The 13,547-nt window shown below is 45.4% G+C and overlaps 2 protein-coding genes across 2 annotated transcripts in view; one reads left to right on the top strand and one right to left on the bottom strand.

The window, feature by feature from the left end:
- Positions 1 to 6,415: 6,415 nt before the first annotated feature.
- Positions 6,416 to 6,903, bottom strand: LOC112206444 (spermatogenesis-associated protein 45). The gene has a single exon (XM_024351935.3). It carries the CDS (start codon positions 6,756 to 6,758, stop codon positions 6,462 to 6,464), a length of 297 nt encoding a protein of 98 aa, XP_024207703.1. The 5' UTR covers positions 6,759 to 6,903; the 3' UTR covers positions 6,416 to 6,461.
- Positions 6,904 to 12,320: 5,417 nt separating this feature from the next.
- Positions 12,321 to 13,547, top strand: part of ZNF709 (zinc finger protein 709) — a 50,773-nt gene continuing 49,546 nt past the window's right edge. Inside the window, exon 1 of the mRNA XM_016935167.4 lies at positions 12,321 to 12,619. Within this exon, the coding sequence (XP_016790656.1) occupies positions 12,377 to 12,619 (243 nt within the window). The 5' untranslated portion in view covers positions 12,321 to 12,376. The remainder of the gene's footprint in view (positions 12,620 to 13,547) is intronic.

The following is a 13,547-nucleotide window of genomic DNA, read 5'->3' as shown; positions in this document are numbered from 1 at the left end:
CAAGGATGTGGAATGTTGGAGAACATTGTGCACTATCACTGGGAATGTAAAGTGGTATAAGCCTGCTGAAAACAGTATGGCAGATCCCCAGATTAAAATATAGAAATAACGTATGATCAGCATTTCCATTTCTGGGAAAATAAAAAGATTGAAAGCAGGGCCGGGCATGGTGGATCACGCTTGTAATCCCAGCACTTTGGGAGGCCGAGGCAGGTGGATCACAAGGTCAGGAGATTGAGACCATCCTGGCTAACATGATGAAACCCCGTCTCTACTAAAAAATACAAAAAATTAGCCGGGCGTGGTGGCAGGCACCTGTAGTCCCAACTGCTCGGGAGGCTGAGGCAGGAGAATGGCATGAACCCGGGAGGCGGAGCTTGCAGTGAGCTGAGGTTGCGCCACTGCACTCCAGCCTGGGTGAGAGAGCAAGACTCCGTCTCAAAAAACAAAACAAAACAAAAAAGATTGAAAGCAAAGTCTCAAAATAGGTTTTGTACACCTGTGTGCATAGCATCATTCACAATAGGTAAACTCTGGAAACTACTCAGGTTTTCATCAACAGATGAATAAACAAAAGGAAGTTTATACATACAAGAGAATATTACTGAGCCTTACAAAGTAAGGAAATTTACAAATATGCTGCAAGATGAACCTTGATGTGCTAAGTGAAATGGGCCATTCATGTAAAGACAATACGGTATGATTCTACTTATATCAGGTATCTAGAGTAGTCATATTGATAGAAAAAATACAATACCATTTGCCAAAGGTTAGGGAAATTGGGTAATGGATAGTTATTTCATGGGCATAGAGTTTCAATTTTGCAAGATAAAAAGGGTTCCAGAGGTGGATGGTGGTGATGGTTGCACACTAGTATGAATGTTCTTAATGGCACTGAACTGTACACTTAAAATTGATTATGATGGTGAATTTTATGTATGTTTTACACACAAAAAAGGGAGAAAAGACCACAGTACTGCACAGACCTTGTGGGACCTTCAGCATACCAAGACACTCTAGGTCTCTTTTTTTTTTTTTTTTTTTGAGATAGGGTCTTGCTCTGTCGCCCAAGCTGGAGTGCAGTGGTGAGATCTTGGCTCACTGCACCCTCTGCCTCCCAGATTCAAAGGATTCTCATGCTTCAGCCTCTCGAGTAGCTGGGATTACAGGTGCGCTCCACCACACCCAGCTAATTTTTGTATTTTTAGTAGAAACGGGATTTCGCCATGTTGGCCAGGCTGGTCTTGAACTCCTGATCTCAAGTGATCTGCCCACCTCGGCCTCCGATAGTGCTGGGGTTACAGGCGTGAGCCACTGCGCCTAGTCTCTAGGTCTCTTTCCTACTTGTTCTCAGCACTGTTTTTTTCGTTTTTCTATCCATGAGGGACCTGTTCCTACACAGTCCATTTGGATTTTAGTAGGCATTTAGATTTGATCCCCAGGATTGACTTCCCTGTCTCCTCCCCCCTTCACTGTAGACCTGGACCTCACTCCCAGACCCAGGGCCTATGATAACCACTTCCCTTTATTGAAGAGGGATACTTTTAATTTCCTCTGCACACTATTCACAGACATGTATATCAAATATATATCTGATAATTTAAGCAAATAGAAATTTTTTGCTCGGAAATAAATCTTTAAGAATATGAGAAGAAATTAGCAGCATATAGTGTCCAGAAAAGGTGGGAGAGAACTTCTTAGGTATGGAAAGTTTATGTAATAGGTAATGTGTAACTGTTTACCACTAATTCTGTACCTGGGGTAAAGGTGGTGTTCAATAAATGGAGAGCCAGGCCTGGTGTCGTGGCTTATGCCTGTAATCCCAGCACTTTGGGAGTCCGAGGCAGGCAGATCACTTAAGGCCAGGAGTTCGAGACCAGCCTCGCCAACACAGCGAAACCCCATTTCCACTAAAAACAGAAAAATTAGCTGGGTGTGGTGGTGCACACCTGTAATCCCAGCTACTTGGAAGGCTGAGGCAAGATAATTGCTTGAACCTGGGAGGCAGAGGTTACAGTGAGCTGAGATCACGCCACTGCACTCCAGCCTAGGTGACAGAGCCAGACTCCATCTCAAAAAAAAAAAAAAAAAAAAGCAGTGGATAAATAAGTCACTGCTTGCACAATAAAGAAATAAATGGGCCAGGCACAGTGGCTCATGTCTGTAATCCAGCACTTTGGGAGGGTAAGGCGGATGGATCACGAGGTCAGGAGTTTGAGACCAGCCTGGCCATCATGGTGAAACCCCAACTCTACTAAAAATACGAAAAATTAGCCATGCATGGTGGCTCACGCCTGTAATCCCAGCTACTCAGGAGGCTGAGGCAGGAGAATTGCTTGAACCCAGCAGGCGGAGGTTGCAGTGAGCCAAGATTGCACCACTGCACTCTAGCCTGGGCGACAGAGGGGGACCCCATCGCAAAAAACAAACAAACAAACAAAAAAACAACTCTGCAAGGAAATGAAGCAAGTGATCCCTCTTGGAGTGGATTTCATGAAGTACCTTTAAATGGCAGAACATCAGGTTTCCATTTCCAAAATTATTTTTCTTCATGCTCTGACTGAAATAGTGACTGGTGTTGGAGAAACGGGTGGAAGATAGAGTAATAAACCAAATTGTTCTTTCTAGTGGGAAGGCATGAATCACCCAAAACTAATAATCACGGAATTTACTTACATGGTATGGAAGAATAAGCAACCATAGAAGAAATCAGTATAGTTGTCACAGAACTAATTTACAAGCATTAGTTCTGTTTCCCAGGCCAGGTTCTATCTTGTTCTCAAGGAATAGTTACATCTTCAGTGTAAATTATGGGTACCATTGAGAGAAGTTTTACTTTCTACTTTATGAAAATGATGATGATGACAATAATACCGCAATATGAGTACTGCTAATGGAAACACTTTATGCCCAGGCACAGTGGCTCACGCCTGTAATCCCAGTACTTTGGGAGGCCGAGGTGTGCAGATAGCTTGAGGTCAGGAGTTCAAGACCAGCCTGGCCTACATGGTGAAACCCCGTCTCTACTAAAAATATAAAAATTAGCCGGGCGTGGTGGTACACGCCTGTAATTCCAGCTACTCGGGAGGCTGAGACAGGAGAATCGCCTGAACCTGGGAAGCGGAGATTGCAGTGAGCTGAGATCATGCCACTGCACTTCAATCTGTGTGACAGAGTGAGACCCTGTCTCAAACAAAACAAAGCAAAACAAAACGCTTCAGACAGAATTACTGTCAAGTACGTCACGATGCACCTTCTGTGGGTTATCGTACTACATTTTACCTGTCTACTGATGCCCCAGCGTGGCCACAGCCTGAACTGCAGCACCTTCCTGCAAATACCCCTTTTTTAGTGAACAAGTAAATGCTGCTTCTAGTCCCCTTGGTACTAGGTCTGTGCAGAGCACAGAGAAAGATGAATCCAGCCAGAGACTGCCCCAGAGTAACTCCCAGAGGTGGAATGAGTGAGATAATGCTGGGATTGAGATGTTTGATGTAATCTCATGTCTGTTTTTGCTTTTGCTGCCCGTGTGTTTGAGTTCTTATCCACGAAGTCCTTGCACAGACAAGGTCATGTAGAATTTTACTGTTTTCTTTTAGTAGTTTTACAGTTTCAAGTCTTACATGTAAGTCCGTAATCCATTTTGAGTGGATTTTTGTATATGGTGAAAGATAGGGGTCCAGTTTCAATGTTCTGCATGTTGATAATCCAGTTTTCCCATCACCATTCATTGAAGAGACTGTCCTTTCTCCAGTCTGTGTTTTTGGCACCTTTGTCAAAAATCGTTGGTAAGTGTGTGAATTTATTTCTGGTTTCTCTGTTCTGTTCCACTGGTCTGTCTATGTTTATGCTAGTACGGTGCTTTTTTGGTTACTTTAGATTTGTAGTCTATTGTGAAGTCATACTCAAGATTGCTTTGGCTATTTTTGTGGTTCCATATGAATTTTAGGATAATTTTTTCGATTTCTGTGAAGTATGGCTCTTGTATTTTGATAGGGATCACACTTGAATCTGCAAATTGCTTTGGGTGGTATGGACATTTGAAGAATATTCTAAGCTGGGCATGGTGGCTCACATCTGTATTCCCAGCACTTTGGCAGGCAGAGGCAGAAGGATCACTTGAGCCCAGTAGTTTGAGACTAGCCCAAGAAACAGTGAGACCTCGTCTCTACAACAAATTTTTAAAAAATTAGCTGGGCGGGGTGGTGTGTGCCTGTAGTCCCAGCTGAGGCAGGAAGGTTACTTGAGCCCGGAACATCAAGGCTGCAGTAAGCTGTGATCACAGTACTGCACTCCAACCTGGGGTGACAGAGTGAGACTCTGTCTCAAAACAAAACAAAAAAAAGAAAAGAAAAATATTAATTCTTTCAGTCCATGAACACAGAATATCTTCCTATTTATTTGTGTCCTCTTCAATTTATTTCACTGGCATTTTATAGTTTTTATTGTAGAGCTCTTTCACCTCTTTGGTTATATTTATTCCTAAATATTTTATTTTTGTAGCTATCATCTATGGAATTGGTTTCTTGATGCCTTTTTCTAATAGTTTGCTGTTGGCATATAGAAACACTACTGAATTTTTTTTTTTTTTTTTTTTTTTTTTGAGACAGAGTCTCGCTCTCTTGCCCAGGCTAGAGTGCAGTGGCACGATCTCGGCTCACTGCAACCTCTGCCTCCCAAGTTCAAGCGATTCTCCTGCCTCAGCCTCCCGAGTAGCTGGGACTACAGGCATCTGCCACCATGCCTGGCTAATTTTTTTTTTTTTAATATTTTTAGTAGAGATGGGGTTTCACCATATTGGCCAGGCTGGGGCCACTACTGATTTTTATATGTTGATTTTCATATCCTGCAACTTTGCTGCATTTGTTTTAGTTCTAACAATTTTTTGGTGGTGTCTTTAGGGTTTTCTTTTTTCTTTTTCTTTTTCTTTTTTGAGACAGAGTCTCGCTCTGTTGCCAGGCTGGAGTGCAGTGGCACGATCTCGGCTCACTGCAGCCTCCGCCTGTCAGGTTCAAGCAGTTCTCCCGCCTCAGCCTCCTGAGTAGCTGGGATTAGAGGTGTCTGCCACCACGCCCAGGTTATTTTTGTATTTTTAGTAGAGACGGGGGTTTCACCATGTTGGTCAGGCTGGTCTTGAACCCCTGACCTTGTGATTCACCCGCCTCGGCCTCCCAAAGTGCTGGGATTACAGGCGTGAGCCACCATGCCCAGCAAGGTTTTCTATATATACAATCTTGTCCGCAAAAATATAATTTTACTTCTTCTTTTCCAATTTGGATGGCTTTTCTCCTTCCTTCCCTCCCTTCCTTTGTTGTTCTTTTTTGTCTAATAATTCTGATGAGGGCTTCCAATACAACATTGACTAGAAGTGGTGGGAGTGCTTATCTTATTCCAGATCTTAGAGAAAAAGCATTCCATTTTTTTCCTGTTCAGTATGATGTTTGCCGTAGGTTTGTCATATAAAGCTTTCATTGTGTTGAGATATGTTCCTTCTATACCTAATTTGTTGTGAGTTTTTTTTGTTTTGTTTTGCTTTGTTTTGTTTGAGACGGAGTCTCACTCTGTCACCAGGCTGGAGTGCAGTGGCACGATCTCAACTCACTGCATCCTCTGCTTTCTGGGTTCAAGTGATCCTCCTGCCTCAGCCTCCCGAGTTGCTGGGACTACAGGCATGTGCCACCACGCCCAGCTAATTTTTTGTATTTTTAGTAGAGATGGGGTTTCACCATGCTGGCCAGGATGGTCTCGATCTCTTGACCTCATGATCCCGCCTCAGCTTCCCACAGTGCTGGGATTACAGGCATAAGCCACTGCGCCCGGCCCTGTTGTGAGTTTTTATCATGAATATATGGAATGTTATCAAGTCATTTTCTGCATATATTGAAATGATATATTTTCTTGTTGATTCTGTTACTGTGATGTATCACGTTTATTGGTTTCCATATGTTGAACTATCCCTACACCCATGGGATACATCCCACTTGGTCAGGGTGAATGGTCTGTTCAATGTGCTGTTGAATTCAGTTTGCATGTATTTTGTTGAGGATTTTTACATCTATATTAATCAGGGATGTTGGCCTGTACTTTTTAGTTGTGTTTGTTTGGTAGAATTCAGCAGTGAAGCCATCAGGTCCTGGGCTTTTCTTTGATGGGACACTTTTTATTACTGATTTAACCTCATTACTTCTTATTAGCCTGTTCAGATTTTCTGTTTCTTCACGACTCAATTTTGATAGGTTGTACGTGCCCAGGAATTTATCTATTTCTTCTAGGTTTTCCAATTCATTGGCGTGTAGTTGTTCATAATAGTCTTTTTTTTTTTTATGTGACTTAATGTTTTTTGAGGGATCTAGTGAATACTTTTGTTTAGCTTTGTTTATAATTAATAATTTGTAAATAATTTAGACACACTGAAGAAGAATCAAAGAGAATGTATTTCCGTGTGTCTCTGGAGATGCGCTTTATCCAAATATGGCATTATTTTTTGGTGGAAAGTGCTTTCTCTCCATGTGAGCTAGGAGACTCAGCTTGATCCAGGAGCTCCTGCCACTGTTGGGAACAGGCTCTTTGGTTGTGGTATCAGTAAAGGACTGATAGGCACCCGGGAAGTGCCTCTTTTGAACTCTCAGTAAGCTGACTTGATTGCTTCGCTCCACCAAGCAGTTGGATTCACGCTTTTTGTTTATCTCCTCCAGGAGATGTTGTTTGCTTACTCCATGTTTTTTCATTATTTCAGTGGTTCTGTTTATAGATGCCATTATGCTCACAAACCAATTGTCAAGTGATTCTTGCTGTCCTTTAGTGGGCACATCAGCACATTCCACGATTAATCACAGCTCCTCACAGTTGCCTCTAAGTAGTGACACTACCGAAGGACGGGAGTTCCTCCTCCTGCAGTCTGAGGACTTGCACTCTCTAACGGAGTAGATTCCAATAAACTTGCTTCCTTCACTGCGCTCTGTGACTCGCCTCCAATTCTTCCCTGAAGTAGACCCAAGAACCCTCTCTTGGGGTCTGGATCGAGACCCCTTTTTCCAGCAACACAACCCGCGGGGCCGCCTCCCGCCCACCCTCAGGTGCAGGAGACCCGGGGCCATGCATCCTTCCGGGCAGGAAAATGTCAGCCAGCGCTCGCCGGCCGCTTTCCTCCCCCGCCTCCCGCAGTTCTCCCATAATAGTCTTTTATAATTCTTTGTATTTCTTTAGTATAAGTTGGAATGACCCTGTATTTTTTGTTGTTGTTGTTGTTGTTTTGAGACAGTCTTGTTCTGTCGTCCAGGCTGGAGTGCAGTGGTGCGATCTCCGCTCACTGCAACCTCCCCATCCCGTGTTCAAGTGATTCTCCTGTCTCAGCTTCCTGAGTAGCTGGGATTACAGGCATGCGCCACCATGCCCAGCTAATTTTTTGTATTTTTAGTAGAGACGGGGTTTTACCATGTTGGCCAGGCTTGTCTCGAACTCCTGACCTCAAGTGATCCTCCTTCCTCAGCCTTCCAAAGTGCTGGGATTATAGGCGTGAGCCACCACATCCAGCCAACTCCTTTTTTTTCTTTTTCTTTTCTTTTTTTTTTTTTTTTTTGAGATGAAGTCTCACTCTTGTCTCCCAGGCTGGAGTGCAATGGCACGATCTCAGCTCACTGTCACCTCTGCCTCCCTAGTTGAAGCGATTCTCCTGCCTCAGACTCCCGAGTAGCTGGGATTACAGGTGCCCGCCACCAAGCCTGGCTAATTTTTGTATTTTTAGTAGAGACGGGGTTCACCATGTTGGCCAGGCTGGTCTCGAACTCCTGACCTCAGGTGATCCACCCACCTGGCCTCCCAAAGTGCTGGGATTATAGGTGTGAGCCACCATGCCCGGCGAACTCCTTTTTTTCCACATCTGAATTTCTTTATTTGAATCTGCTATTTTTATCTAGTGAGTCAGGCTAGAGCTTTGTTGATTTTACCTTTTTAAAAAACTCTTCATTTTGTTGATCTTTCTTTTTTTTTTTTTTTTGAGACAGAGTCTCGCTCTGTCACCCAGGTGGGAGTGCAGTGGCGCGATCTCGGCTCACTGTAACCTCTGCCTCCCAGGTTGAAGTGACTCTCCTGCCTCAGCCTCTGGAGTAGCTGGGACTACAGGCACGTGCCACTATGCCTGGCTAATTTTTTTTTCATGTATTTTTAGTACAGATGGGATTTCAACGTGTTAGTCAAGATGGTCTCGATGTCCTGACCTCGTGATCCGCCTGCCTTGGCCTCCCAAAGTGCTGGGATTACAGGCGTGAGCCACCACGCCTGGCCTTGTGTTTTTTTTTCGTCTCTATTTCATTTATTACAGCAAATACTACTACCTCACCAGTGTGGTTGCCCAGATGATTTATGATGTTAATAAGCTATAGCAACTCAATGATGACTTGTGCTAATCATGAGAATCACTCTGTATCCTGCCAACTATACCAATTGTAATAATTTAGGATCTTTAAAATGGAGAGCACCCTTTCAATGATTACGAGAGACATAAGATGGAAATAAGGATTTTATTACTTACAGGTCCTGGAGGATACACAGTATACACGGAGGCCACACACGCAGAGGGACCACATGGAGAGAAAGGGAGAAATGGATGAACCCATGGGTCAGTACCTTTATTAGAGTCCAGGGTGTTACCGAAAGTTTCCCCTAGGGATACAGCCGGGCGAGGTGCCTCACGCATGTAATCCCAGCACTTTGGGAGGCCAAGGCCGGTGGATCATGAGGTCAGGAGATCAAGACCATCCTGGCTAACATGGTGAAACCCCGACTCTGTTAAAAATACAAAAAATTGGCTGGGCGTGGTGGCACGTGCTTATAGTCCCAGAGACTTGGGAGGCTGAGGCAGGAGAATCGCTTGAAGCTGGGAGGTGGAGGTTGCAGTGAGCCGAGAGCATGCCACTGCACTCCAGTCTGGGCGACAGAGCAAGACGCCGACTCAAAAACAAACAAACCAAAAAAGACACAAAAGTTTCCCCTAGGGAATTTTAATTGATGGGTTTAAAGCAAGCAGGCACAAGTTCAAGGAGATCACAGTGTGACTGAGAGGTGGTTACTGTAGCACACCTACACAGTTCATATGAAGCGTGGGGGTCAGTGAGGCCAGTATGAACGTTATGTCTAGCTGTCCTATAGCGAGGTGGTCACTGGGTATCAGTTGTCTAAGGCAGATATATGGATTCACTACATTAAGGAACTGGGAGGAGGTGGAGAACTGGAAACAGTGTTAACAGTGAATAAACCCTGCTTCTCGTATGAGAAAGTTAAACTTGTATTTAAAATGGATGTCAAGGCAACATAAAATTATAAGAATTCACTACAAGTTTTGAGAATCAGTGAAATCCAACCATGGTTCACAGGGTTAATCGCTTTCTTAACAACCTATGGAAGTTAAATCAGCCAGGCACAGTGGCTCACGCCTGTAATCCCAGCACTTAGGGAGGCTGAATCAGGAGAACTGCTTGAGTTCAGGAGTTTGAGACCAGCCTGGGCAATATAGTGGGACCTCATCTCTACCAAAAATTTAAATATTAGCCAAACATGTTGGTGCACACCTGTAGTCCCAGCTACTCAAGAGGCTGGGGTGGGAGGATTGCTTGAGCCCAGGAGGTGGAGGTTGCAGTGAGCCAAGATTAAGCCACTGCACCCCAGCATGGGTGACAGACTAAGACCCTGTCTCAAAAACAAACAGAAATGGTAAATCATGTAAATAAAAGCAAACAACATGTTATTTTTATATCTATTAATTGCATATAGTCCTCCAGAAAACCGGTTTGAGTCATTTTCCAGAAAGGGAGTCAGTGGAGCTCCTTGTAGTGAGGGCACGTTAATATCTGTATACTCTCCCTGGGGTGTGGATGTTTTAGGGTTGTGCTGAGATCTCCAATGTTTACAGCAGGTTGATGGTCAGCTTAAAATATTCTGTGTTGGCTGGGCGCGGTGGTTCACGCCTGTAATCCCAGCACATTGGGAGGCTGAGGCAGGTGGATCATTTGAGGTCAGGAGTTCGAGACCAGCCTGGCCAACATGGTGAAACCCTGTCTCTACTAAAAATGCAAAAAAATTAGCAAGGTTTGGTGAGGCATGCCTGTAATCTCAGCTACTCTGGAGGCTGACCAGGAGAATCGCTTGACGTGGGAGGTGGAGGTTGCAGTGAGCTGAGATCATGCCACTGCACTCCAGCCTGGGTGACTCCATCTCAAAAAAAAAGTGAGACTCCATCTCAAAAAAATACATAAAATAAATATTCTGTGTCCTCAATGATCAGGTGGTGACACAGGTTTGGGGGAACAGAAGCAAATACAATGAATGAGGTTCCTACTCAAGATATCACAGTCTATCCTGGAAGACAAATGCAAATGATTATATCAGAGGATCTGAGAGAATCACAGGTGTATTCAACCTGAGTCCTCTTTGAAAGGGACGGTTATTTATACAATGCTTAATGTTTAGCTACAGAAATAATTGGGTGGGTCAATGGTGGTGGGGTGGGGTTGAGAGAGATTCAGATGGATAAACTGGACATGTACATCCCCAGCCACAGAGCACCTGGTGACAACCATGTACTGTGAAGGTCAGGTGGCCACTGAAACAGAGAAAAAAGGGAAGAGCTCACATTTGATTAGTTCTTTTCATAAGTGTTAATGTGAAAATAATAGTTCGCTAACATCTTTGTTTTCTAAAAGGAATACTTATTTGCCAATTTTAAAATATATTTATTTAAATCTTTTTAGAGACAGAGTCTTATTCTGTTGCCCAGGCTGGAGTGCAGTGGCACAATCTTGGCTCGCTGCAGTGCTGACCTCTTAGACTCAAGTGATCCTCCTGCCTCAGCCTCCTGAGTAGCTGGGACCATGGATGCGCTTCACCATGCACTGCTAAGTTTTTAAATTTTTTTCTAGAGGTGAAAATCTATGCTGCCCAAGCTGGTCTTGAATTCCTGGGCTCAAGCGATCCTCCCACTGCAGCCTCCCAAAGTGCTGGGATTACAGGCACAAGCCATTACTTATGACCACTCCAGTGTTTTAATCCATATAAAATATTTTAAGATTTTCTTCCTCTGATTTGTATGTAAACACAGGAGGAAACCTAGGACTTTGCTGGTTTCTTTTTCAAACAGTGCGATTGAGAGTCTTTGTCTCATGTAGCTGATCAGTGCTGGTGAGAAGCAGGTGAAGAACCTGCAGTGGGCAGCAGCGCCTGCAGCCAGTGACTCCAACCTGAGGCCAGTCTGGAGCCTGCAAAGGGAGGGAAATGGAGCTCCTCATGTGGCTTTCTGGGCAGCCTGCTGTCTCCGTAGGTGGCCTCTGGTTGCTCAGAACAGCTACAGGAGTGCAGATTCTGAGAAGCAGAGCCCTGGAAAGCAAAAGATTCATGTGAAGACATGCTTGGGGTGTTCTGTCCTTTCTCAGGCTGTTAACTATTTTCTGGGCAATGTGTTTGTTTTGGCATACATAGGGTCATTGTGGTCCAACTGTAATTTGTATATATGAAGTAAATCTGGCATGGTCAGGCTCAGATAAAGACTCATTTTGGAGAAAGGATTTATGTAGCTGATAGTTTATGTAGGTCAGAATGTTAAACTGACTCCAGGTAAGAGTCTCCTGCAGGTGTAAATGAAGGTCTTGAAGGAGGCAGCTTTTCCACACTGTGTGGAGGGTACATAAGGGCATGTTGAGCTCCCAGAGTTAAATCCTTAGGTTTCCCTACCTCATCAGGAGGGTCTGATCGACCTGGGCATCCATTTCAGTCGTCAGAGTCTGACTCCCAAGATTAAGAATATGTTAAACCTGAATGCAGGTGTTCCTTGTGAACTGTGGGTGAAGCCTGCTTGCCTGAGCTAGTTCAAATGTTTGCTTTCCTTTTGATTCCTTTATGGAATAATGCTGCCATATAACTAGGCATTTAATAATTTTTCCATGCCTTTATTAATTTTATTCCCACGTTGGCATGGTTTTTGTTGTTGTTGTTGTTTTTTCTGGGCTGAAAATGAGTAGACTAAGAGATAAGGTGAGAAAATGGCTTGGCCATGGCACCAACTGCCCCATCCCAAATTCCTGATCTCTGGAGGACATCAGGCCCTCCCTGCTGTTCCAGTGTGGCCTGGTTTGGACTCGGCTTCCTTTTGCTTTGAGGGAAGGAGATGTCTCCATTGGACACTGAGTCTGGAATTCCTTCTGCTCATCTGTGACCTGGAAGAGGGAGAAAGGGCCCACCGAGTACAGGAAGAGGCCAGTAGTAGTAGCTCTGGAAAGCCTGTGGACAATTGTGTTGATGCCTCCAGCGGAACCTGATTTGGTTGCCTGGAGGAAGCTGGGCCTGCTATTGGCTGCGGTTACAGCCTATCCCTGCAGCCACCTATTAGATGACTTCTATGACACAGGGGGTGGAGCCCGAATCTACCCAATCAGGGGCGCTGGGGCGAGCTCTGAACAGTCCAATCGGGTGCGCCGCCAGGATGCCTGGGCAACGGTCAACAGGTCAGCGGGGCAGGTCCTTTCTGCAGAGGACGCTACAGGTGGCGCCGCTGCAGCCGCCGTCTGCTGTGACCAGCTCTGACCAAAGGAGGCGTAGTAAGGAAGCCAGGACACCTGGAAGCCGGGATACGGTGCGTGTGCGGGGCTTGGAGTCCCTAGACTTGGAGGAGGGGCTGGTTGGAATCCAGCCGGATCCAGCTGTGGAGGGACCCGGGCCTCCCCGCGGCGACTTCGGGATCTGGGACTTGAGTCCTCTTGGCGCAGCTCGTCCCTCGGTCCCCTCTGCCGCGGGGTGGGTCTGGGCCGGCAGCCGGGACCCCGGGCGTCCTATCGCGTCCGCCCGTGGCGACCGCAGCCCTGCGTTTCTCCAGATTGTGCGGGGTCACGGGAGGGTCATGGGGGGAATCCCGCCTCGGTTGTGGGGTTAGTGTGGGAGGAGCTGTGGTCTGTGGGATCCTCAGTCCCTCATCTTTCCCGGGGATACTGGTTTCTCTACAGGTCTTCTAAATGTATGGGAAGCAGGGTCCCAAAGACACGACCTCGGCCCTCATACAGGGGCTGGGAATAAATTCCTCCCTGTATTTTCAAAGGCCAGCTTTCCTCCAGTTCACAACTTTATCAGGTTTTTGTCCGTCATTCTACATTTCCAACAAACACAGTATTAGAATTGCTTGTCGGTTTTTCCCTACAAAGCAATGGATGTGGATGGCTTTTTTTTTTTTTTTTTTTTTTTTTTTTTTGAGACGGAGTCTCACTCTGTCACCAGGCTGGAGTGCGTGGTGCAATCTCAGCTCACTGCAACCTCCGCCTCCTGGGTTCAAGCGATTCTCCTGCCTCAGCTTCCCAAGCAGCTGGAATTACAGGCGCGCACCACCATGCCCAGCTAATTTTTTGTATTTTTAGTAGAGACGCGGTTTCATCATGTTGGCCGGGTTGGTGTCCATCTCTTCACCTCGTGATCTGCCCGCCTCGGCCTCACAAAGTGCTGGGATTACAGGCGTGAGCCACCACACCCAGCCAACTTTATCAGCTTTTTGTCCTTCGTTCTACATTTCCAAC

This window comes from Pan troglodytes, chromosome 20, assembly GCF_028858775.2.
Source record: "Pan troglodytes isolate AG18354 chromosome 20, NHGRI_mPanTro3-v2.0_pri, whole genome shotgun sequence".
NCBI lineage: Eukaryota > Metazoa > Chordata > Mammalia > Primates > Hominidae > Pan > Pan troglodytes.
The sequence above is the reverse complement of the archived record's forward strand: the minus strand, read 5'-3'. Positions and strand labels throughout refer to the sequence as shown.

Excerpts from the sequence above, each read along its gene's own strand:
- LOC112206444 (XM_024351935.3), bottom strand. The coding sequence starts at position 6,758 with ATGGCATCTATAAACAGAACCACTGAAATAATGAAAAAACATGGAGTA.